The following is a 27,046-nucleotide window of genomic DNA, read 5'->3' as shown; positions in this document are numbered from 1 at the left end:
TGTCCAGAGTGTCTGTAGTGTGTGAATGGGTGTGTGAATGTGTATGTAATTGTGCTCTGTGATGGATTGGCACCCTGTCCAGGGTGTACCCCGTCTTGTGCCCGATGGTTCCCCGTGACGCTGTAGGATAAGCGGTATAGAAAATGTATGGGAGGAGTCTTCCATGTCAGTGCTTTGTATCAGTCAGTTTGCACGTTGTGGTTCAATTGATAACATTACAAGCTGTGTCCAAAATAAATAAATAAATAAATAAATAAATAAATAAACAAACAAACAAACAAACAAACAAACAAACAAACAAATAAATAAATAAAAAGGATGACTGGTAAGGGAATGTTTATATTATATGGTATAGTGTAAATGTTAACAGGAATTAACTTGTCTTGTGGACGTTCCACAATATTAAACGTAACTCTAAACGGTTAAAAAAGCATGACGTGCCAATCTTTAATAAATGGAAAATTGTAATCACTGGCAACTTGCCCTGGCATAAGAGAAATAAAACATTTCAAGAATGCAGTTATAGGAAAATAATCAACTTTGGGGTGGTAACAGTAACTCCGCTTTGCGTCTGGCCACATCACACCACACCATTGTGGATTATTTTCCTATAACAGCATGTTCCCAAGTGTTTTGTTCCTTACTTATTCAGGGAAGCAGCTCATTGAAGTAGTCTGTTTCTAAGGCAATTCTTTGCTTGTGCAATATACGTGCCCCAGACGCCTGAAGAAATCCAAATGAAGAGATGAAACGTGAGAAATTAATGCTGGCGGCCTTTTATAAGGCTTTATTACATTTGCACAGGCATTACACATATTAATTTAATAGATGCAATTAACGCAGTTGAGAAAGGATACAGTCCAAGCATATAGCAGAGCAGTTACAGATTTATGAACACTTCTCTGACAGTCCTGTCAGTACTTTCAATTTGACAATCTTTTGATCACTAGCTCAGAGCACTACTCTACAGTAAAACAGAGCACACACTCACACATACACATCCCCTGAAATCCTCCAAGTAGTTCTTAGGTGCTCACATGAACATTTCATTTGTGAGATAAAACAGGCCAGTGAAACAAGCGGGCCTGCCAATTTTACTGAAGAGGAGAAGAGAGGTTAGGGGAATCAGAAAAGAGAGGGAGGAGAAAGTAAGAGAGAGAGAGAGAGAAAGAGGGAGAGGAGGGGAGAGAGAGAGTGCTGTGTGATAAACTCTGCTGTGAGCCCTCCAGTATGCTTCAGTCAGGAAGTTTGGGGAGTGTAGGAGTGCATGAGATTGGAAAAAGCAAGTGTGTCGAAACAAGCAGGCACAGAGCAGGCAGGACCCACCACGCAGCCCAGACACGGAGGTGTGTGTGCTTGTGGTTTTGGACTTGGCTGTTGACTTAGGGGCTTCTGAGTTGAGTGTGCAAGTGGCTACATCGACAAGAAAACATAGCAATTGCTGTCTCCACCAAGTACTTCTTCTTTGTAGCTTGCTTGAAGGTGTCTGCAGGAAAACAATTTTTTTTTTCTCTGAGAGAAAACAAAGCTGAAAGAAGGGCAAAGGCCAAGACAACCGGAGTGACTCTAACTTCTAACTCCCTAAGGACTTTTTTTTTCCATCCACCTTCAGGAGCAGACGACTACACTCACTAGAGAATCTCCAGCTCATCACAACTGTCTCACCACAGCCTCTGAGCCAGAGAAAGAACAAGGGAATCTGGGGAACCCACCATTCCAGCCCCCTCCTTCCCCTGCCTTGGCTCCTGGCCCCTCCTCTGCAGGCGCCCCATGGTACCCTCCACCCCCAGTGGGGCAGGAAGCGTGAAAAATCTCACTAATGGGGTTATTTGCTGTCAGACCAGCCGCGATCTGTCACTCCCTAGGACTGCTCTACTTGACACTCTTCATAGTCGAGTGAGCTTCTCAGCTTAGTCTGAACTTTACTTTTACTACCTACTGAGACTATCATCACCTCTAGCCTTCCTCCCTAAGAAGGGAGTCCTTGAGTTGAAGTGCCTGTCCCTCAAACCATTTTGCTCCACTGAATCCAAGCATAGTTGGGGGAACTCCAGTTGTCCCCAATAGAGGGGTGTGCTCTCCAAAGCGAGGCTTGTTTTGAAGGATCTGAAGATTGCCTTTGGGAGATTGATCAGAGAACAAAAGATGCGCCTCTGGCTGCTAGCCGCCTTGGCAGCTCTGCTTTGGAGTCATGGCACACTCCTGGAAGGGGCTGAGGCCAAAAAAGCACGCAAGAGGCCGAAGGAGATGACCCCGCAGCACACCGAGGTGTTGAACACCACACTTTCCAACAGCGAGGAGGAGGATGAGATCACAAAGGTAAACGGCTCCTGTCTAATTCCTCTGCCTCTCCCTATCCTGTTCTCTCACCTCTTTCTATGTGTATGTCTTTGCTGTGAGTACAGATTCACCTTAAATGAGAAATTACTATTTCTAACAGAGAATTATAACCAGAAAAATGTAGCTTTCCAACACATCTTCCATAGGTCATTAAAGGACATTATCATAAGCTTGCACATAGACAAATGTGGTTTATTTGTGGATTATTCGATTATTTGTGGTCTTCCAGTTTTTATCAGTGTTTTTCCTCCGGTTATGCTCAAGGAGTGCCTTTAACACTATGCAGTCACATTTGTCTCCATAATCAGTCATATCATATTGGAAACATATGGGAAACAGTACCCTGAAACCTTTCCTTAAACAGAGCAAATCTGGAGGACTCATCAGACAGCAGGGAACCCAACTGATTTATTCTGACCATCTTAATCATGTCTCTGCATAGTATAAGTGTAGAAGTTTTTGGCTGTTTTGCCTTAGAGAAAAAGAGTGTTTAATTTAGAGTTCATGGCTATTTATGTTACATACCAAACCCCCCCCCCCCACGCCCCCCCTTCCCCCCCGAACACTGATGCGTCAGTCAAGAATATGTCCATGGAATTAGCCTATAAGAGGCTTCAGCTTGTTTGGAGCAGGTGTGTACTGCTTAGATGATAAAGACTGAAACAGAGAGAAAGAGCAGACTGTAATGTGTGTAGGCCAAAATGGATGAATGGCTTAGGTATGTGAGGAATGTGCACTTGGGGAGCCTGATCAGTGCATCAATTAGTCCCCATCCACCTCTAGACGCCTTACTGATTAAGCCTGTTAATGAGCTTTAGTCAGTGGCAGCTATAGACAGGAGTTCAGACCCACACGAATGTATTTTCAAGTTGTTGGGAAAACAACATTTTCCAAAGTGAACATGTAAAATATTATGTCAGCATTAATTTTGGTTTGGATCAGCATTAGTCAGGCGACATAAACGCCCACATGCGGTGACTAAGTTTGAATGCAAGTATGCATGCATATCCTCAGGCTTTACCATGATAAATGTTTTGCCAGTTCAACCCTGTTTATTTATTGCATAAGTATTGTTTAGATATAATGGTTTCCACTGGACCATTTGCCTCTCTCGGCCCACCCATTGTGTTGGCATTCTCAAATGACTGGCTCTGGCTGTCTGCCTCCATACCAATACGCTTCATGATTTGTATGCTTCGCTTAGTTTGTTCACAACAACTGTATTTTTTTTCTGAAACTAATAGTGAGATGTCTTGGGCTTTCTCAGTCGAGCAAAACACAAGATCTAAGATTTCCAAGTCATTAGGGGATTAGTGATTTTGTGTATGTGCTACTATGTTAGGGCATACAGGTTGCACATTGCTGGCACCTAATTATTGGAATCAATAATAATAATAATAATAATAATAATAATAATAATACACTTAATTTATTTCACACCTTTCCCACACTCAATATGACTTTACAAAATACAGAATAACACAACTACAAAAATCTGAACTTGTTTAACTGTGTAAAATTAAGCACTATTAGGAGTTTACGCTTTTGAATTGGAGGCTGAAATGATTTTATATCTAAAATCAGAAGCTACTTGGGTCAGACCCCAGTGGAGGCCTTGGGAGGATTCACCCAACAATGCATTTTCTTCTGCCATTAACCTATACTTTTTCTTCTTCTTCTTCTTCTTCTTCTTCTTCTTGCTGTGGTCCGGTGCAGGCAAGCTGCCATGATGTAATTCCTGGGAAAGTTTAGGTGGGGAGATATTTAAAGACCCTTGGCAGAGCTCTTTCCCAGCCCATTGATTCTGTCATTCTCAGGCCAGCCTGACTCCACTGTGTCTGGGACATCCGATAGGGCGAGAAAAAAAAAAAAAAGAAAAACCAGGGCAGCAGGCCGTGTAAGCCCCTCACAAAGCCTCACAGAAAGGGTCCTGAAAGAGGACACCTAGAAGAGGATTAGTTGCTTTGCCCTCGCCTTGCTTACATTCTTTTCATCTCGTCCCATGCGATCAGAGAATAATGACATAATCACATTAAGACTCTGTGTTATGCCAGATTGTGTCGCTGCCAAACAGCATCACCTGGGCTGTGGACTCGGGGTTAAGTTGATATCCAGGGTTATGGGCCGAAGATCAATTTCAGCATGTTAAACGCATGTTAGATGGCATTATAGGAAGAGATTATACAATCCTTATACAACTTATAATCTCACTTCAGGTGAAAGACGTAAACAGAAGTAAGCTCTCTCATTTTTCCCCTCACTTATTCTTCTGAATGTTTGTACTTAACCCATGTCTTCATACCAAAGGAGTAATTAACATTTAAACACGAACGGAAATATGAACATCAACTTGTCTTGCATATCATTCTATTTTGTTTTTTATGTATAACTTCATATAGTGATTGTTTATAGACAAATAAAACAACATCTAATCTAGATTCAAAATGAACTTTATTGTAATATGTACAAGGGTTCTTGAAAAACGAAATGATTCGTTTGCACTTTTTTCATGGATGCTGCAAGAGAAAATAAAAGATAACGTAAAATAAGAACAATGTGGAAAAATGGAAGAAAAAGACAACATTAGAAAGTTGTTACTGGCATATGTTACATAACCCTAGACTAGGACCGTAATGTAGCCCTGAGACTTATAATGACCGGCTCATATGCTTCTTCCCAGAATCATTATGATTTTTTAAAATCAAACAAATTGCATGATTAGCTCAATAAAGCTGAAATCATAGAAACAAATACGCCTAAATGTAGGAATTATGTGCACAGAATAGTGAGATAATGTAATAATCGATTTTAAAGCTGGAAATGATACCAGTGGCGATGTCATGTTTTAATCTCACATCCTTCACTAGCCCTCCAGTAGCCCAAAGCCTTAACCACTGCGTCACCAAACACATGCATGTCCGTGAAGAAAGCCGAGTTTTGAACATTGAGCAACACAATGGAAAAAAAGTCATTAATAAAAAAAGTCATCATCAAAGGTGCTTCCCAAAATCATGCCAGTCATAAACAAGCTAAGATCTCTGTGATGCAGTGCTTTGGTATTAATGATCCGTTTGACCTACCACAGATAAAAAAGGGGGAAAATGAGCAGGCACTCCAGCCTCCATCTCTGCACTGTAATTTCTGCACAAAAGCAGGTGTGATGTTCCAATCAGCCTCTTCTCAGCCTTGTAGAAAGAGGTGGGTCGAATAATTCAACAGAGCTCATAATAGGCCTTGTGGTTTTTACTCTTCACATGTCTTTACTAGCAAAGGAATGCACACTCGATATATGCTCGCACACAAAAAATATCTATACAATGTTTACACTGCCAAGAGATTAAAAACAACACAGGGCCCCTGCTAACCTCAGCTCAGATCTCTGTTCGTGGAAAGTTTCCCAGCCATTCTCGACGCATACAGTACAGGGCGGTGTGTTTTGTAAACGTGTGCTAGATGGCGGTGTAAATTAGATACAGCCGTCTTTGTTGTCACTGATTTAATGACCCATGGGCCTAATGGGCGCCCCTCCAACTTTCCCCTAGAGTAATAACACAGCAGTTAACTGTTTCACTGTGTATGTAAGGATGTGATGAAAGGAACTTTATGGCAACTGCCAAACAAATATTTCAGCATGCAAAAAAAGAGCCACGTCTATATTTGTCCATTTGGAGTGTATTAGCTGTCAAACCTTAGGCAGGAATGAGTGATGAGATGAAATAATGCAAACTGGACTGGGTTCTGGTACCTGTTCATTGAAGGCCTTTGAAAAGTGGGCCTCCTGTTTGATACGTAGTCAAATTATCATTTTTTTCTTTAGTATCTCCATGCTGGATCCCAAAGGGCATAATGACTTGGTATCAACCCAGGGCTTAATTGTAGGTACGGCACAGAGGCGTGCCGCCAATGCGCTCATATAATCGAGACTGTAAATCTGTCCGCCGATCCGTAAAAAGCAACGCCGGGAACATGGCATCATTGCGCTTTGTTCATCCCCTCCCAATGTGCCACTTTTTCTCCTGGGGGCCTCTAGTGGGATCCACTCTGTGTCCAAGCTTACAGAAAAGTCACACGAACTTCACACGTGAACACGATTATCATGTGAATTTGACACGTGTCTGGCTTTCAGACTCTCCACGTCGGGTTTCACGCTTGCGGACTTTTCACATTGAGGATGTGGCGATATTTTCTCACATGATTCATTTCTTTCTTTCTTTCTTTTTTCATGTGATCACGTCACATGGTGTGCAATTTAAGGGCACAACGTCGTGAAATGCACATTAGTAGGTTTTGCACAAGTGATTTTTCTGTACGGGCGCTCCTGCCGTGCCTGCCGTGCCAGCGAGAGGCACTGGAGTGGAATGGCGGCTGAATGGCAGAGGGAGATGAGCGTGATAGCGAGGACACACGCCACAGATGTCCAACTGCCGAAACAAAGAGAGGCTCCCTTCATTCAATTCATTAGGGATGAAAAAACAATGGGTTACTCTGTTGCCGTATAAGAAGAGAAAAAGACTTTCAGTGAAGAAAAGTTAGTTTAACAGAAAAGTGATCTGTGTCCTGCCGCCAAACCTAAACAAATTCCATTTCAGACAGCTCACCTCCACAGCTCGCCTCTTCCCCTGTTTCTAGCTCCACCACAGCCACTCAACAGTGTTTTGAAAAGGGTTGGATATGAGAGTGATAGTGAGAAAAAAAAAACCCTTGTGAGATCAGTGAAAAACAGATTCTCAGTGTTGTAAATAGACACAAACGATTACAAACAGTTCCTAAATAAGGATCTGTACTTACTGCATCTCCAAGAAAACCAGGCTACACACTTATATTTGGATTTTTGGGATTTTATGATTGCCGTAACCTGTAACTCACAGCTCATGAGCTTAGTTTACTGTCTCTATCGTATGTCCTCTCTGTGTTTGCACGGGTTTCCTTCGGGTTCTCCGGTTTCCTCCTGCCTCCCAAAAATATCCAGGTAGGTGAATTGGCTATGTTAAATTGCCCGCAAGTGTGAATGTGTGTGCGCGTATGTTGCCCTGGATGGACTGGTGTCTCATTCTGCAACCCATCACAGGATAAAATGGTTACTGCAGATGACGAATGATGTAACCGGTAACAGTTATCATTCAATGTTTTCGTTAAAATTCTTAAGGAAGACAAATTTCCAAACCTTCAAGTGTATTGGTAATTTGATCATGCTGAAAATACAAGCAACAGGCAGAAAAAAAATGTTAAATCTTTGTTTACTTTTATCTCATGCACATAATGTGATATTACTTTTTAATAGTTTTAGTGTGCAAGTTTATAGTTCTTATATTAAAAAGACGGAGTTCAGCAAATTGCAAATGCCACCAAAACAGGTCATTTTCCCTTTTGCATGCAAAATCACATTTACTGCGACAGAACTCTATGGAATGTGATTCGCATCTCAGACTTTAAATTTTACATGAAAAAATTTCTTCGACATGCAAATTTGCATCATAATCTGATGGCAACACAGTTTTTGGATGTGTTTGCACCATTCTTCATAAAGTGGTACACAAAATGGAGGCCAAATAATAGAAATAATAACCCTACAATATCATTGCATTTACTAAGTGAAAATGTATAACAATAGGCAATAACATCCATCCATCCATCCATCCATCTTCTATACTGCTTTATCCTCTTCAGTGTCACGGGGAAACCTGGAGCCTATCCCAGGGAGCATCGGGCACAAGGCGGGGTACACCCTGGACAGGGTGCCAATCCATCGCAGGGCACACTCACATACACATTCACACACCCACTCATACACTACAGACACTTTGGACATGCCAATCAGCCTACCATGCATGTCTTTGGACTGGGGGAGGAAACTGGAGTACCCGGAAGAAACCCCCGTAGCACGGGGAGAACATTAGGCAATAACAATATAATCAAATTAGCTAATTTTGGAAAAAAAAGACCAAACTAACCTTCAGGGTCAGCTGAACAATTCCACACTTCACTGCTTTGAACGCTTGTTAACTTGCATAAACTGCATAAACTTAGTATATGAAATAGATGATAGGTCCAGATATAAAATAAGAATCATGTTAAATAGCTACTTCTGTCTTAATAGCCATGCAAACGACATTCATGTGTGGTCAGATGAAACTGAATAAAATCATAGTTCTTCCAACCATATCGCCATTGTTTGTTTGAATTTCAGATGAATTTTTCATGAGTTCAGGTTATTTTATTCATTTATTTTTTTTGGAAGAGGACAGGTGATCTGAAGCCTATCCCAGGAACATTGGGTGTGAGTTGGGAATACACCTAGGATGTGACTTCAGACCATACATACATTCTTTCACACACAAGGATCAAGTTAGAGTCGTCGATGCACTTACTGGCATGTTTTTGGGAGGTGGGAGGAAACCTGAAAACCCAGAAGGAAACCCACATGGCAACAACATGTGAAACTCAACATAGACTGTAACCTGATCTTAGGATCAAACTGGGAACACTGGAGGCAATTATATGTGTTATCTATTGACCCAATTCAATTCAATTCAATGCGTGCTTTATTGGCATGACAAAATATTTTTTTGTATTGCCAAAGCAACATACAACAGCAGAAAAAGAAAAGTAGGAATTGAACAAAACATAGTAAACTTTAAAAAAACAAAAAACAAAAAACTAATAAAAAATTGGCAGTGGCAATTAGTACAATTTGTACTGTGGGAGATGATGCAGAGCAAGAACACCAGAATGTTCTCAGTGAGAGCTTTCCTCCGTTCTTCATATTTCATCATATATAACACACACCTGTGTAAAAATTCAATTCTGTTGAATTCTATTTTGTTTGTATGTTCCTTTTAACAATATTCATTGTCACAAAGCAGCTTTACAGAAATCCAGATGTTGATTTAGATCCCACATTAGCAAGCCAGAGGTAGTAGTGGCAAGGAAAATCTCCCTGAGACAATATGAGGAAGAAACCTTGAGAGGGACCAGACTCTTTCATTGTCTCTGTGGTATCATTCTCAAGGTATACCCCAAATACTATATGGCCAAATGTATTTGGGAACCTGTCCATCCTACCCATATTTCAGTCTTCTGCAAACAATTGCCACAAAGTTTGAAGCACACAATTGTCTTTGTATGCTGTAGGATTATAATTTTCCTTCACTAGAACGACAGAGCCCAAACCTATTCCAGAATTACAATGCCCCTCTGTACAAAGTAAGGTCCATGAAGACATGGTTTGCCAAGATTGGAGTGGAAAACCTTGAGTGGCCTGCACAGAGCCCTGACTTCAACCCCACTGAACACCTTTGGGATGAAGTGGAATATCAGTCCTTCTCGCCTTCTCCCAGTCCTTCTTGTGGCTGAATGGGCAAATCTCCACAGCCACATTAACTCCATGTTAATGCCAATGGTTTTGAAAACAGGATGTTCAACAAGTGTATATGTGTGTGGCGGGCACACACATAGTTTATTACAGCAGGTACAAAAGATTGTCCCATTGTGGGTATCACCTCAGTGACAAGGAAAGGTACAGTTTAGTACCCTTCTTCTGAGAGTGTATTGTGAATATGAGTGCTGGGATGAACATAGGGCAGTCTTTATGATTACCTCAGCAGTTCTCATGTACAAATTGTCAGTATCCAAGTGAAATTATCCACCGAAGCAAGGGTGAGTTGCCAAAGTAGAGCATCAAAATGCATCTGTGGTCTTGGCATTATAAAATTAGACCAACCTCTTGCTTTCTGTCTTCACTTTAGAGAGCTGCGCAGTGCTGTTTCTGGCTTGTTTCCATTTTCGCTGCTGTACATAATAGCTTATGTGCTATATCTGATACAAGTAAATAGAAAACATGACTGTCAGTCTGTCTGGGGTAATGGGCACCCGATTTGTAAGGATTCAGTATTTATGCAATATTTAGTCTAGTTTGTGCAGGCTGTGCGTGCGTGGGCTTAATTATATGCTTCAGAAATACAGCCTACACGCCTGTCAGTAAATGCAACGGAAAAAATTAGGCCTAATGCATAGTCATGGCGCGAATATCTGGAATTATATTAATCATAACCAAGCTGATTGTAATGGCATGGAAATGAAGCCTAAACAATCATTAAGCCTCTCCACAATGAGACAGTGCTGCATGGCTGTCGATGGCGGCCACAAAATAGTTTAATGGCTGTGTTTATGTTTGCCGTGGCAGGCAGCCTCTCGTTCCTCCCACTTTTGTTGCTCAAAATAAGCTAATTTTCAAATTTCCTTTAAATGTTAAACAAATACTATGTGGTAGAACTTTAGAGAGGTTTAAAAAAAAAACAAAAAAAAAAAAACAAAAAAAAAAACTCCTGATGTGAAGCTATTCTGTTTTAAAGTCATGTGGAGCCTTGAATGTGACTAAAGTATTCAGTGAATTCAGAAAACACCATACTGAAATACATGTGGATGACAATTATAGCATGTCACAACTTACAGGTGCAGTGTTTCTCTTGTAAAATCCCAAACCAAAAGCAGCAAAAGCAACAATCTGCCGTTTCTTCATGCCCAGGTGCATTTTTTGGTCAAATTATTTCGTAATTGCATATTTGCAGGCATATACTTGTCACTTACTTTCACTATTTAGGCACTGCATAAGTTAAAAAAGAAAAGAAAAAAAAAGAAAAAAATGCTGATTATATTAATCTGTGCATTGCTCTAGAGTTTCTGTGGTTCAAGCAAAAACTATTAGGTGTCCAACATCCACATACCATTTTTATACCCCTTGACACCTCTACTACATCAATGTTTTATTCATAGACTAATAAATTAAGGAGCTTTGTGTTTTCCTTTCATCTTCTCTAGATTACTTCAGTGGGAGGCTTATATTATTGGGCAAAATTCTTTCTTTCCACCAGCTCACCCATAATGGAGTATTTGGCAGCCCTGCCCCAAACTGCACTGCTATTTTAACAACCACAAACCCAAATCATCAGAGGAAAAACTAGGTCCATAAAAGTGCGTAGGTGGAGGTATGCTGAACTACAAGCTCCTTGACATGATCCATCACAGGCATTTCTCAAAATGTTCCCATAACTCAGCGTAGCAGCTTTTGCCACACTAGTCATGTTGCCGCTTCTGTTTACAAAGAACATTGCATGAGTGCTGTTTCACAAACAAGACAATAAAAATCACTTCTTGAATTATTTGGAATAAAGACAGTGGTTTGGCACCATCATCGTCCGGGTTTGAAACTGATCTGCGCTACATCAGGGGCATGGTATTGTTCTTACAATTATGTGCTCAATCCTTAGCTTGTTTCTTGACACAGCAATGATGAGCTTATTCCTTTCCCTCAGGCTCTGGAGTGGCGGATTTGCACTTTTATGGTTATACGAGGTGGTCTTGGATATTACCATGAATACAGGGGAGTGCTTTGCCTGTGCAAAATTCTACAAAGCTCGTGTGCTTTGTTTTGTCACACAATAATCCCTGCTTTGAGAGAATTATGATGTCTCCACTTGCATGATTGGAGTCTGTTAATGTTTGTGGAGGCTCGTCATATACTGTATTTCGAACTGGTTTTGCAAAGGCGTTGACGAACTCACTAGCATCCAGACCCCCATTGAAAACCAGTCTGATTGAATCTGTTTGAACAACCTTGCACTAAAATCATAGGAATTCTGCCAAATGAGTGATTTCTTTCTTTATTTTTTTAACATGAATGAACTCTCACTCATTTTCAGTTGAGTCCTGGTCACTGTGGATGTGGGAAAACTGGACATGAGACAGGAATACATCCTGTATGGTACGCCAGTCCATCATTCACTCCAAGGGTCAATTTAGTATAGACTGTCCACTTACCGGCATGGTTTTAGAATGTGGGAGGAAACCTGAGAACCCGGAAGAAGCCCACATGGATGAGAACATCTATGAGCACTAAGACTGAACCGTTTACAGATTTTCACATAAGTTAGATCGTGAGAAATTTGCAAAAGAGACTTTGTGAGGTTTGAGGAACAACCTGCTGCAATTCATTTCAATCTTCAGTCAACTGAAATATCATTTCAACCATAATATTCGTGTCTGAATCTTTGACCTTCGTTGTTTATCTTTTGCAAGGTTGCTTGCATAAAATATACCTGAAGAGTTATATATACAGTAAATGTATGGCTAGGTTAAGCTATTTTCCTTAGATTTGACAATCCTACTCCCATTAGTATTCAACATTCCAGGAAATGGAACAGCAAGAAACCAATTACCTTTGTGGGAAGGATCTGAAGAATTACTCTTGGCCTTAACAATATATTTACAATTGACTTGAGACTGTCTGTCTTTTACATGTCTCGGGGCTCCTGAGGCACAACACAAACACAAAGACATCCAACACGCAAGAAGCCGTTGTGCTAGTTAAGTTGTTTATTTTGTCTGCTGTCACAAGAGAAACGAGAGAGAGAACAAAAACCTTGCCCAACCAAAACCAAAATACAAGCCCCTTTCATTCCTGAATATTTGAGATTTAAAAAAAAAACAAAAAAACAAGGGTTTACTTTGTCATTGCATAAGAAAAAGCAAGTCTTTCTGCAAAAAAAAATGGCATGTTAGTTTAACAGATAAGTGATCCATGTCAGGCTGCCAAACCTAAACAAATTCCATTTTCAGGCACCTCTCCTCTAAGACTCTCCTTTATCTTTACTGTTTTTTTATCCACCACAGTCACTTGACATTTTGGGAAAGGTGTGAAGCCATTGTTGTGGTTGTTGTAATTCAGCTTTACTTTTTTTTTTAACCAGTTCCTTAGATAGAGATGGATGGATTGTTGTTGTTTGGATTCTTTAGATTTGTTCTTATATTTGGTTGTGGCATCATTTCCGACAATTGAAAACTATTGGAGGATCGAGTTGGTTATTTGCATCTGCAACCAACATACATTAACTACACCTCACTCCAAAGAAAACCTACTGAATGCAGTTTTGCCTGTGCAGTGTGGTATTCAATGTCGCACATGGTTTTTGACTCGTGTCTCCACTCAATAAACATTCTTGCAGATTAGCCAAGGGTGAAACGAATACAAAACACACTGACCTGAGTAAAAGTACTGCTAGTGAAGTAATAATTCTCTTGAGTCAATATAAAAGTAATGATAATAAGTAAGAGTTAATAAGTTGTCTGGTGAAAAACTACTTGAATATTTAGTGGACAACTGACAAAACTAATCCAAACATGTTTATATATATATATATATATATATATATGTTTGGATTAGTTTTGTCCAACCTGCAGAAACATGTACAGGTTAAAGATTAGCTAGCTGGGTAACCAAGACTAGCTAGCCAGATCTTTTCATGTTATGATAACATCAAAAGATCTGGCAAGCTAGTCTTGGTCACTCAGCTAGTTAGTCTTTTACCTGTACATGTTTCCGCAGGTTGGATGTTGAGCTGTGAAATGTTCATATCTCCACGGGTTTTGACACACATAATTTGTAGATCATTATCATGCTGTGTTTTTTTTAAAGCATTAAAACTGAAGACACCTCATAAATTGGGTCAGGGTTCTTCTTTGGTTTCCACTGTCTCAGCCATTGCTGCTGCTGACTAAGCATTTGGTGCCTTCAGGTGTAGATTATCTGCAGGAAATGGCATCATTTTGATTGGCTTACAGTCATATGGGGTTATCTGTAATGGTGTACAAAAATAAATGTAGCAAAATCTCAAGTAACAGTACTATGATTATAAATATATATATATAAAAAAGTACTGTTACGCTGAACCATGTACTCAAGTACTGTAGCTCTAGTACATCTAGTTTGTTAATTTCCACCCCTGAGATATATATATGACATGCCGGAAGGCTTCATACAAATAAAACTAAAATGCTACAGCTATGACAAACTACAATGAACTAAACTGCATTACAGAAGATTAGTATCTTGTTTGTACGCTAAAGTCATGCTATTCTTCTCTGTATCTAAGATATACAGTTTCAGAAACATAGGAGCCTGTAATAAAAAAAATGCTGCAATGTAAAAAGAAAAAAATAAAATAAAATAAAATATTAATAATAATAATAAAAAACACATTTGGAGATTTGTCCAACACATGTCATTCTTTGATTCATGAATATTGATCTTGGTCCAAGTTGGGATTTAGATTGCTCAAGTTATTGGCAAAATGTGTGCATTATATCAGATTTGTCAAGATTGCATAGTTGAGAAGCACGGTGTGAGTGAACATGCTCATGCTGAAAAATTTGCTTCAGATAAGGTGAAAAGATGAGAGACTTGATTTCCATTGTGACTTATAACATCTAACGTGGATGTACTTGTAAATGGTAGGTTCAGTAAGATCTGATGTATCACCTGAGCAATATCCATGAACTTGAAAATACTTGCTATGAGGTAGCATAACATGCCACAAAAACAATTCCTTCACTTTGATGGAAAGGGAGAGAAAAAGAAAGAAAGATATAAAGAGAGAGAGAGAGAGAGAGAGAGAGAGAGAGCAACCTGCCTTTATGTCTGGCACCATTTAATAGTATCTTTGGGCAAGATTTTCCAATGATGGATCGTAAGCAGAAATTATGACTCATTGGATTTAGTGACAATACTCTGCCAAGTGGAGAATGATTCCGGTTTAACATGTCTGATAAATCACACAATTAGTGCAGTCCTCCAAGGCTCATTGAAGAGGAAAATAAGAATAAAATGTGTGAACACAGGCAGTGTGATCAATGATATGTGTATCCAACGCCAACTCTACAATCAAGAACAAAGTGTTGCATCCTTACACGCTTACAAAATAACATATTTATTTAAAAATTCAATTGATTTAGGTCACAGAGAGCCAAAGAGTAGACCCACATGGATCATGGATGGATTTTGTCAAGAGGCCGGTTGGCAACTTCCCAGCAAAGTGCCGGAAAAGGAAGCGACCACTGGTATTGAATCTGAAATCATACCCTGTCACTCATCAAAGATTTGATTTCTACATTTCTATCCCATTAGGCAATGCATCAGTTCAACACCTGTATTGAATCTAGGGCGTTTAGTATATAATTAAATTCATACGTCACATACTGTATTATGCCATGTTTTGACATGTCGTATGACCTTTGAGTCAGAGATTAAGAGTATGTTATGTTTCAGCCAGGACCTCAAGGACCTCCTGGCCCTCCAGGACCCCAGGGCCCACCGGGGGCCCCTGGTGCAGAGGTCACTCAAGAGGTTTTGCTGAAGGAGTTTAAAGAAATGATCAAAGGTGAGCTCTCATAAACACTTATACGCACATATTAAAACCAATCCGTCGGCATATGTGAGAAATCTCAGCACCTGTGATTGGACAAGGCACTTCTCATGAGCCAGTAAGACATAGTGGTGTTAAAAATCTCCACATGCTAACCATATGCGTTTTAAATAGTTTGATCTGCTGAACGACGCCGTAGACACGGCTGTGGTTTTCCAATGCCTTCACTTTCACACATTCTCAAACATGCTTTACAAAAGCCACTGTAGAAGATCTTAGCTTGTGCACAACCAGTCAGAGTCAGAGAACCTGTGATTATACACAAAGAGCTTTCATGATCCAGAAATTAGGCTGTTAAAAATGTGTGTATGCTAACCATATGCTTTTTGAAAAGACTGATCTATTGAGTGTAGCAGACAATTCAGTTGCTCACGCAGTCTGGGGTTTTCAGGATTTTCAAATTTACCTTCACACATTAATAATCAAATATACACTAGGTCAGGTTTCAAGCAGGTTTCCATTAGCACATGTGTAAGACCTTAGCGCTATTGATCTAGCTAGTGTTATAAAAGTTGTCAAAGGCTTTGTCAAAGGCTTTGACAGATTCATTTGTGCAGATAATTTATTGCACAAAATATAATCTACATGCTTTGTACAGGGTATGCCATAACAGAGACATTTCTATTTGTAAATCATTCTTAATAACTCTGAAAAACAACAATCATGAAAAAAGCTTACTCTACTTCTCTTGGTTTAGTTCACATCTGGAAATCTAGTTAGCTAGCTGATTAGCTGCACTGCTACTTGGTTTAAAAAAAAAGTAGCTAGTTGCTAGAAAAGCTATGTTATTTTGAAACTAGCCCAGCTAAAATAACAATAATAAAAAATTAACCCACACAGAAAGAGCTTACTCCAGTACTGTTGGTTAAGTTTGTTTCTGGAAATCTAGCTAGCTAGCTATAATTTTTTCAGGCTACACCGCTACTTGCTAACTCGCCACTTTTATCCAGTGTTAATGTGGATGATTGATAGTGTCTTTTTTGGATACGTTACTCAATTCAGTCACATTAAATTCTATTACATTTAATTTAACCTCAACAAATAAAAAAATGCTTTGAAAGCTCAGATGTTAAGAGACTGCTCATGTTTTAATAGGGTCCTGACCTTCTGGTGTCTGTGGTTGGTATTAGAATTACAATTATGCCTGAAATGGTTTCAGATGCAATTTTTTCTGTTGTGATCATTCAGAAGCCACGGAGAGGAGAGCGTTGGTGGACAGGGCAAGCGGGCAGAGCCAGATGCCCACAACTCTGCTGGCATTGGAAGGTATGGCGTCGTACCGGAGGATCGAAGAGGCCTTCCACTGTAAGCTCAGAGGGCCTGTCGTGGTAGACAAGAAGACTCTGACTGAGCTGCAGAACTTCCAGACAGTAAGTGTTATGAAAAGGCACTCCCTGTGAAATGTATTAGTTATAATTGATGAAAAGCTTTTAAAAAGATTAATATTTTGGGAGGTGACACGCAGCCCTGGGTAAATAATTAGTACAGCTATTTTTCTCTGCAATAGTTCATCAGCACTGTCTGAAAATCCATCTACTGTGCACTTGCCTAGCGCGTACATACAAAGGTGAGGCTGCTAATGATAACATTATGTGGCTCTTACAGATAGGCAGTAGTGTTTTTCCAAAATTCATCCTCACCCTGTCTGTATTTCTTTCTGCATATACTGTTTTATGGCCTATCTTCCCCCATGTGCATTACCTCACCACCAGAGCTTTAATCATTTGCAATCATATCTCGATTACACTTTATTCTTTAATGCTATGAAAGGCACATATGCATAAAAACAAAAGCAGGTGAACTGAAGTAAAATCATGGGCAGCCGCTGTTTTATGAGATTGCCACATAAGTGTAGAAAACACAATGAGTAAATCAATGGGAGGGAGAGCGAGACAGACAGGAGCAGAGAAGATCTAACAATAATGTAATAATAATACTCTCATAGGCACTCAGTGATCCTAAATAATAGCTCTTTTAAGTGCTAATGTTGGTGGCGACGACTTGTGGCACAAATTCCAGGCTTTTGAGAAACACTTTGATTTCGATCCAGGTTCCACTTAAAGTGCCATGTATAAGTATTCGCCCCCTTGATCTTTTCCACATTTTGTAGTGTTGAACTGAAATGGACTTAATTGGGGTTATGTGTCATGAATCAACACAAAATAGAACAATAGTTGGCAAAATTCTTCAAATAAAAACCTAAAAATCGTGATTGGATCAAGTGTTCGTCCCATCCCGTTGAATGGAGTGCACCTATGTGCAATGAAAGTCCCACGTGATCTCAGTATAAATACACACGTTCCTGGTAGGCTCCAAAGTTTGTTAGAGAATATACCATGAACACTATGGCGCTGTCGAAACAATCCAGGATAAAGTTCTGGAATAGTGTGGAACACTGTTAAATACATTATTTAAAAATGGGGAAGAATATGGCACAACTGGGTAAGGAGGGCATAAGTCAGAGAAGCAATCAAGAGGCCAAGGGCAGCTCTTAACACAATACTACCATCACCATGCTTCACTACGCGGATGGTGTTCTCAGGGTAATAAGCTGTCTTGGGTTTCTGCCAAACAGAGCGCTTTGAGCCTTTGTCTCTTCAAACCAAACAGGGTGTAATATGGCTTCCTCAGCCCCCCTCCAAATCAATACCGTCTTCACCACCCCCAATCTTTGTGGTGTTTGGATTATGGCTGTGACCATTCAACAAATTATTTTTTTGTGGGGGGTGAACACTTATGCAATCACAACTTTGAAGTTTTATAAATTTTTCCGTCCACTTATATTATAGCCTAATATATGTGGATTCATGACATATAATTGCAATTAAGTAATTTTCAGTTTCAGGCAGTTACAATATAAAATGTGGTAAAAGGGTGAATAGTTATGCAAGGAACTGTAACTGTAAATTCTGCAGTTGTGTCCTCATTGTAACAGTCTGGAAGAATACAGTGTGACCTACGTGCCACATTTTGGAGCAGCGTGTCTCAGTGTGAATAGCTCTCGTCAACTGGACACTAATGATGAGACGCCCTGGATTAGCCAATCATCCAGCTAGGACCAAACCTGAGCCTCTCACAGTCCTCCTGCTGAAAAATATCTCCTGTTTTCAAATGTGCCACATTGCCTTCTTGGCACTGTACAAAAAGGTACACTGTTTGGGACTTGGACCAGAGAGCGGTAGGGATAAAAAAAAAAATAAAAATGCTGTTTGAAATGGCACACTGCTTCAGGGAAGAGCTATGTCTTGTGACATTCTGACGCGGCTGGCATGGGGAAATGAGACGCTGGCATATAAGGAGAGGCTGGGAGAAAAAAAAACCCCTTGTGATTTGTGAAGTGGCCTCTGCACCAAGAATGGGGAAAAATAGGGCTTTGATGAATGTAGACAAGATTCCCCAATAAAAAGCTGTGGTGCCAAGCATCCCACTGCTTAAACAGCATCAAAGTTTAAAGGTGCAAGATTTCTTACCAGTAATAGAATGTGCGCCCAGCTGGAACGTTGTTATAAATTGTGTATAAGAGTGGTTGGTTTTAAAACCTTTCTCAGAGCAATCAATCACGACCGTATTTTATTTTGAGAACGCATTGTAAATGCTGATTTCTAGTCTTTCATGTCACAAAAGAATGACAGAACACTTACATGATAAATGCCCAGTTAAATACTATTATTTTAGCTTATGTTGTCAGGAAAAAGCCGACAGTGAAGTACAAAATCATTCTGATAGATTCAGAAGGCATAATACAAAATAATGCGGCCTGGCATGGCTGCCCCATACAGTGATGATCAAAAACAGAATTGGAGGCGTCTTGGCAGAATCCGAAATATTTCTAAACCCTTAACTTCTCCATGCTCCCAAACCGAACCCGATTTATTTCGTAACAGTATGTGGGCTTATTAAATTGCAGCGTATTAAACTGCGTTTGAAAAAAAAAAGACATTCTTAAAAAATTTCATAGTTTGGAATGCTACTCAAAAGACACAACATTTTCTCTGCAGGGTTGTTTTTCTCAAGAGTAACTGTTAAGGCTCTATTTCATAGCTGCGACATAGAAACGGGTAGTTTGGTGTCTGGCGTTGGTTGCTGTGCTCAGTAATTCTCACCTGCCTCCTACCTCCAGCCCCCTGCCAAAGGTGCCTTTCTCAGAGGGACGGGGATGGATCAGTCCACTGGCCGATTTACAGCGCCCATCACAGGAATTTATCAGTTCTCTGCCAACGTCCATATTGGTAAGACGATCGCATAAATCTTAGCTTTTTAATGCTTGGAAATAGTTCTGAGTATCCATTACATACAATATTGTTGAGAGCAAACAATAGATCACCGTTACTGCAATCTAGTGATGAAGAAGCTGTAATGGAGAGCTAAGCATATAAGAAAGTCTTGAAAGTGTACAGTCTTTAGTAATCTACCCTTAGGAGGGCCTGAGAGTCTCTGTCCAATCTTCTCAGAGAGACTTCTCAGAATAAACTAGGTTCTGTTATGTTATTGCTTGCAGAAAATTCAAGCAGAATATTTGAATACTTTTGGAGAATACATCAAACATCATATATTATTACATTTTACTCTAAATATACTTTTTTTTTTTTTAAGTTGCAAGTAACCAGTGTGTAGATAAACCAAGAATGTGGTTATGAATCTTATTTTTGAATATTCTAAATATTAATGTCTACTTATATTAGGGCTGTATTATATTATTTTTCAAAATTGTTATTCAATTAGGTTTTAATTCAATGCACAAAATGATCAGAATACATTTCATCAAGCGTTTTAATTTGCAAATTTAAAGATGAAGATAAGATTTGAATCCCCTTTTGATCCATATCATTTTTATTTTATTTTATTGTGCTGCATGAAGGCAAGTGACCTGACTTGACTCATGAAACAAACCAGTGAGAAAAAAAAAAATCAGAATGTATCACAGTGGTAAATTGTTGAAATCCCAGTGATGCAATAGTAAAGATGGCATTCCACTTTCAGTGCCAGTAGATATGCGTGTCGTGGGAGAAGCACTCTCCCCCTTGCAGATTGGTAGCCGTTGTGTGATATAGTTATAACTAGCTATATTGTAGATTTTTGAAATCTTAAAATATACCTTCAAGTCAAAATGTAGCTTACTTTAAAGCACGGTCAATAATAAATATGTATATAATTTACTAACGTTATCATCAAAGTAATGTAAGCTCCTTTTTTTTTTCCAAAAATAGTATAAATTATTAATCAAGTTAGTACACATATAGTAAAGAAAGGAATAATCCAGCTTGGGACATGCTGTTATAGGAAAATAATCAAGGACAGAGTGGTGTAAAGCAGGAAGTTGTTATTATTTTCTTATAACAGCATGTCCCATAGTGATTTTTTCCTCTTATACTGCAGCAATTGGCAACTATTAAAATTCGTCCATTATTACAACATTATTAATGAAGGACACGTCATACATTTATAGTTACATCATAATGTTGTGCAACTTCCACAAAACAGGTAGTTCCTGTAAGGACTTACATTATAACAGCTATAAACTGATGTTCCCTCATCTGCTATTCTTTTTTTTTTTTTCTGTCTTGAAGTTAAAAGGCAAAAAAAAAAAGTTGTGTCTGTCCCGTAGTGGAAAACGTACCAACTGTTACAAAGCACTGGCACTGGAGACTCCTTCCATAAAGGTTAAAAAAAGGAAAAATTTGACAGTAACAGTTATATGTTTTTCTTTGTTAAATAATAGCACATTTTGTACACACATTTTCATTTATTATTATTATTATTATTATTATTATTATTATTATTATTATTATGGGCGCACGGTGCCTTAGTGGTTAGCACGTTCACCTCACAGCTCCAGGGTTGGGGGTTCATTTCCCACCGTGGCCCTGTGTGTGCGGAGTTTGCATATTCTCCCCGTGCTGCGGGGGTTTCCTCCGGGTACTCCGGTTTCCTCCCCCAGTCCAAAGACATGCATGGTAGGCTGATTGGCATGTCTAAAGTGTCCGGAGTGTATGAATAAGTGTGTGAGTGTGTATTTGAGTGTGCCCTGCGATGGATTGGCTCCCTGTCCAGGGTGTACCCCACCTTGTGCCTGATGCTCCCTGGGATAGGCTCCAGGTTCCCCCGTGACCCTGAAGGAAGGATAAGCGGTATAGAAGATGGATGGATGGATGGATGGATTATTATTATTATTATTATTATTATTATTATTATTATTATTATTATGTGGTCTGCCATACAAGACACTGTGAATTTGCTGTTACTATAGAAACGATACTTACTATAGAAACCTTGCAGCCGCCTCTATTGTCTGAGCTGCTGTTATAGAAATGTAATGAATACCTAATGACCTATCAGAATTGGTCAACAGTGGTGTGTACAACAGCCATTTTCAGTATTTAATTTAGGCAATTAATTAATTAATTAATTAATTAATTAATTTTTACACTTTTGTTATTACTGTGTTTTCTGTGATTGAAATAAATGCCCTATAATCCTCACCCAGGGTAAATTCTTCGAAGCTCTGTTTCAGCCATTATCTCTAGGCTGTGATAGAATCTCCACCATCCTGTGACAAATTCACAAATATTGCCTCAATCCACGCTCAGGCTGCGCTGAACTATTGTGATTGACTCTGTGTGGTATACAACATTCCCTCAGTTCCCTGGCACTTACTGTCAGTACCACGCCAATACCTTAATGTTTATACCACTGATGACATTGCAGGCTTCAGGCCATGTTTACTTCAGTAAGGGAAAATCAGATTACTTTTTTTTTGTCTTCTCCTTCAGTTTGCCTCAGAATTTTCGAATACACTCGCAGGAGTGTTCCAGTTGTTTAGCTCCAGGCGTGAAGCTGATTGTGTGTTCTCTTTGCAGACCACAGTGAGGTGAAAAGGAGTAAAAACCAACTCAGGGCCAGAGACAACCTGAGAGTCCTGATCTGCATCGAGTCGCTTTGCCATCGATACACGTGAGTGTTCTCTAATCCAGCGGTTCTCAAAATGGGGATCGTTGAAGCACAGCCAGGGGGTCCATAATTGAAAAAAATTGTTACAGTGGTGGAAATTACAGCTAATCGTTATTAAAGCTTTTATTATTAAGTTCTTAGACTTATTAGTCGGTTTTACCGGCCACTTGAATGGATGTGGGAATGACTTATTTCTAATTTGGGGATCAGTAGAATGTTTATGTTATTGAACTTTTTTGACAGTTAAAGCACCCTTGAAATGAAAATTGGTGTTTCAGAGCTTTTTGTAGGGGTCCTTCGTTTTATGGCCAACAATACAGTACTATATCTGGAAAATACAAATAAATACTATAATTTTTTATAGTAAGGTAAGGTTGTTTTTCATTTTAAATTTAGTCTGTCACTTCCAGGAAAACAATCAATGATTATTCATGTTTGTGCAGATCTTCATGATTGTCCAATTAGAACCAGAAGAATATACTGTATGTCCTGCCCCACTGCCCCAGGAGGCGGGTCATGCTCTACAGGAGCAGTGCATTAGCAGCACTAGCAGATTGTTAGCTGCAAACTTGTATTAAAAAAAAAAAAAATCAATTTTAAAGAGGGTGGAATTTGTATAGGGTCAGGATTTCTCTGTATTTCGGAGGCGTTTTACCAACTTGGCGCCGTTCAGTGCAGAAATATTTTGACTGGACAGTCAAGCTGTTCAACATGTTGCAAGTACACCATCATACGGAATCAAATCATGAAGTTCAGAATCAAATTTCATGAAGATTTTAAAGTAGTCCCTGATTATTAAAACTGGGGATCCCTGCTCCAGTCAAACGCATTCAGATTGAATGCAGTTATCGAGTATCAAATCAAACAAGTCAGGCTATTTGAAGACGCATCTCTTTTCACATGAATGAAGTAATGCATTTCTCACCGACTTCTGTATTTTATTTCACCCGATGTGAAATGAAAACGTGTGGCGTGACTCTTCTATGTTGTTCATGGCATTATGTATTATTCCATTATTAGAGCGTTTCTAAGTAGCAGCGTGTCACTGCTCTTTGTGGACTGTTTTACGATGCCGAAACTCTAAAAATCTGATATGTATAATTGTATATCACATTCTGTGTGATTCTCTTTGGCCCCAATGTTAGTTGCGGTGGTTTCAGCTCTGTCTGTTGTCAGACAATATCAACTCTGTTAACAAGCCCATGTGGGAGACATCTTTGCTTATAACAGCAATTTTGGTAAGAAAGTCAGTCGCCTGTATAATTTCCCCTCATGTATTTATTACAGCCAAACGCCCGATTTTGACTCCGTTTCCACAGACCGTATCCACATCTTCATAAATTCATGCATGACCCGGACTCGGAGGAATACATCATTGGTGATGAAAATGAGTATTTTTCTTTGGGCTCCTCTTGGTATTAAGACCATGTGGTTCTTGTTTAAGTGGTTTGGGCAAGTGAATGCATGTCGTAAAAGTCCTCTTCGAGAAATCAAACGAGAAAGTGATTTTAGCTTAAGAAGAAAAGACACTGAGGGGAAGAGAAATGAGGGCAGATCCAGGCAAAGCCCTTGAGACAGCAGTAATTAGTTGTTTGTTGCTGTTGCTCTAGTTACACTCTGCACAAACGCAAAAGGATGGTTCATAAACCTGATTAGTCTTACGAAGCCAGTTTATCTTGAGCCGTAATTTACAGGCTGTAAATTATGTCGTCTGTTCCGGCCTGTGTGGAAGCAGCAAGGCATTTCCTGTGTTAAAGCTGAGCAGGCCTTTAAAAAAAAAAAAAAACGAAATGTCCTCAAACTTTCAGCTTGGTCCAATACCCTTGGTAGCTTTTGACCCCTAGAGTAGCACCTTTGACTTAACAGGGTTCTGGTTGTTTCTTGGACAGGGGGGGATGGTGGAAATGTGTTTGCAAAACTCTGACCTGGGTGCTAAAAGATTATTTACGTAAAGGTTTTCTGTCCTTCTCTTATTACAGGATGCAAAGCACATCACTAACACCACTGCAAAAAAACAAAAAAAAAACAAAACAACATTGCAAAAGAAAAGCCAATACTACTAGATATGATAGATTGCAATCTAAACAAGGACCAAAATCGTAAAATTTTGGACACATTTTGGAAAAACAGAGCTGGGTTTTTCCAACGCAGTCTGTAACCTAGCAGCTGCTAGGCTATGCCGAGAATGTGAGATGAAACTCAGTGAGAAGGCAGTTTAGAGAGACGATCAGCAAGATTCATTCACCATGACAAATTCTTCATTTTCCGTCTGACAGCTGTGGGTGGACGCGGCAGTGTGCTGCGAGTTTTCAGACTGCCCAAAGAAATGAAGCACATCAAGTCAAAATGTCACTTCTGATTTTCCGTTCAACTGGAAGATCTGCCATGAGTATAGTTCAGTAAGAGCTGAAGCCTCGAGGGGTCCATCATAAAAGGATTGGATACATTTGTATACTCCAGACCATTCAGATTCAAGAATTCAGCAGCACTGACTTTATTACTGGTGATTCATTTTCAGCAGCATCGACAGTAGTTCCGATTGTAATTCAGATTATAGGGTTATATTCATGCGCTCATTCTAATACATTATCATTTCTACAGTAACAACTTACAGGGACTTGTATAGCGGACAAGCCACATAATGTAATACTAATAATAAACAATGGTTAAAAATGGTGTTTTTATTGAATTAAGAAAAGTCATTGATATGGTTTAGAATTATATATGTATGGAGTCTCCAGTGTCAGAGCTTGTTAACAGTCAGTAAGTGTCTTTAATGTATAATAAAAAAAAGTCTGTGCTGATAATTTGCGACGGCATAACAGGAATTATTGCTGTGCTGTTATTGGAAAATAATACGAAGAAATAACTTTGAGGTGGTAACAGTAATAATACTTTGCGTCAGGCCACATCAGTTGTTGATTATTTTCCTACAGCAGCATATCCTGTTGTGTTTTACCCCTTATATATTAAACATTTATGCCATTGCTCTTGTATCGTACAGATTCCTTGATGGATCTTTGATGGATTTGCCTCCTAACCACACCATGACAGATTTCTGAAAATCGATTTGAATGCTTTTTTTTATAACGAATGCATTAACTTCTTTGTGTAGGTCTTTGGAAATGATTGTTGGCTTGGAGAGTAACAGCAAGATATTCACGGTGTATGTTCACGGATTGCTGGAGCTCCAGGTCAGCGTCTAAGTCCTACAAATACAGTAGTGAGCTTAACGCATTGACTTGTCGTGGTTTTTGACTGGTGTTATTGTGCTTTCTCTTCAGGCTGGTCAGTACACATCCATATTTGTGGACAACGCAGCAGGAGCTTCAATCACGATACAGAACGGCTCGGATTTCATGGGCATGCTGTTGGGGGTATAGCCTCCCTTCCTTTTTCCTCCCACCTAAGACTGCTTTCTTTTGGACTGCCATCCAACACTGAATCAAATAGTGGACAGCCAGAGGCAGCTAAGTGCTCTGCAAATGCTTCAGTATGAGACGACTGAACCACTGCGCTGACCGTGGCACATCTGTCTTATGCTGCCGGTAAAAGACAGTCGGATGCGTTTCTTTTCACAGCTTGGAATGAAAAGACAATGTGGATCTTTAATTCAGCTGTAGGCATGCTAAAAGAAATTCTGAGTATTTTCATATGCAACAAAAGTTATCTTTTTATTTTATTGGGGTTTTAAGTATATGATATTGAACAGAATTTATTTTGTGATACATACAGTATATAATCTACAGTAGATGTATACAAAGATATATGATAAGACAAATGTTGCTTTGAAAAATGACTCCTGAAAAATGTATGATATGGATCCATTACTGAAAAATTGACTGCTATTACCAGATGACGTATATTTTATAAATCTGAGCAAAGTGGCTGGCTATGGACTCACTGAACCTGACAGATCCTGTTGTCCTTATAATATCTAATCTACACACCTCTGCTTTGTTGACTTCTAACCATCACACAACAGATAACGCACCATAACACCCTGCACAAGGAAAATGAATCATGTGACTGCTCATAATGAACACATTTGCCAGCTTGCAAAAGGGCAAAACCTGGAGGCGATCAAGCACGCCATAAAAAGCAATGATTCTGACTCTGTTTATTCGTTATGCCCGCTTGAAAACACTTCCAGATTTGATCTAGGGTCCTTGGAATGATTGCGGGTACTTGGGAAGAGGTGCCTCCATGACAAATCAGACATGTTAGAGATCCGTTTTGTACTCTTTTGTTGTTTTCGGATGTGACAACCACGTCAACAACGAGCCCTCTTTGTTTTGTTTTTTTTGCGCTTGCTGATAGAAAGCCAATTCATTTATAGCAGACAAATATACGAGTACAAACACAAAGTATTTATGTGAGTATTAGGATGTCAATATGAGAGCGGTAATAAATAATGTGAATAAAACACCATTTTTAAGCAGATTTACTCAACAAGGAGTTTGTACTGTAGCATGGAGCTTGAACATTTTTACATTTCAATA

At 39.4% G+C, this 27,046-nt stretch overlaps 1 protein-coding gene across 1 annotated transcript; it reads left to right on the top strand.

Moving 5' to 3' along the window:
* Positions 1-676: 676 nt before the first annotated feature.
* On the top strand, positions 677-27,046 carry c1qtnf12 (C1q and TNF related 12). Its single transcript, XM_053643904.1, has 8 exons — positions 677-2,319; positions 15,127-15,231; positions 15,440-15,551; positions 16,785-16,966; positions 19,717-19,825; positions 22,454-22,547; positions 25,660-25,738; positions 25,829-27,046. The coding sequence occupies exons 1-8, from the start codon at positions 2,146-2,148 to the stop codon at positions 25,925-25,927; spliced, it is 954 nt and encodes a 317-aa protein (XP_053499879.1). The 5' UTR covers positions 677-2,145; the 3' UTR covers positions 25,928-27,046.

Source organism: Ictalurus furcatus, chromosome 15 (assembly GCF_023375685.1).
Source record: "Ictalurus furcatus strain D&B chromosome 15, Billie_1.0, whole genome shotgun sequence".
NCBI lineage: Eukaryota > Metazoa > Chordata > Actinopteri > Siluriformes > Ictaluridae > Ictalurus > Ictalurus furcatus.
The sequence above is the reverse complement of the archived record's forward strand: the minus strand, read 5'-3'. Positions and strand labels throughout refer to the sequence as shown.

Bases quoted from the DNA above. Each gene is read 5' to 3' on its own strand.
- c1qtnf12 (XM_053643904.1), top strand. From the start codon at position 2,146: ATGCGCCTCTGGCTGCTAGCCGCCTTGGCAGCTCTGCTTTGGAGTCAT. The intron at 15,232-15,439 runs GTATTGAATCTG...GTTATGTTTCAG, and splicing joins GGAAAAGGAAGCGACCACTG to CCAGGACCTCAAGGACCTCC. The intron at 22,548-25,659 runs GTGAGTGTTCTC...TTCTTTGTGTAG, and splicing joins TCGCTTTGCCATCGATACAC to GTCTTTGGAAATGATTGTTG.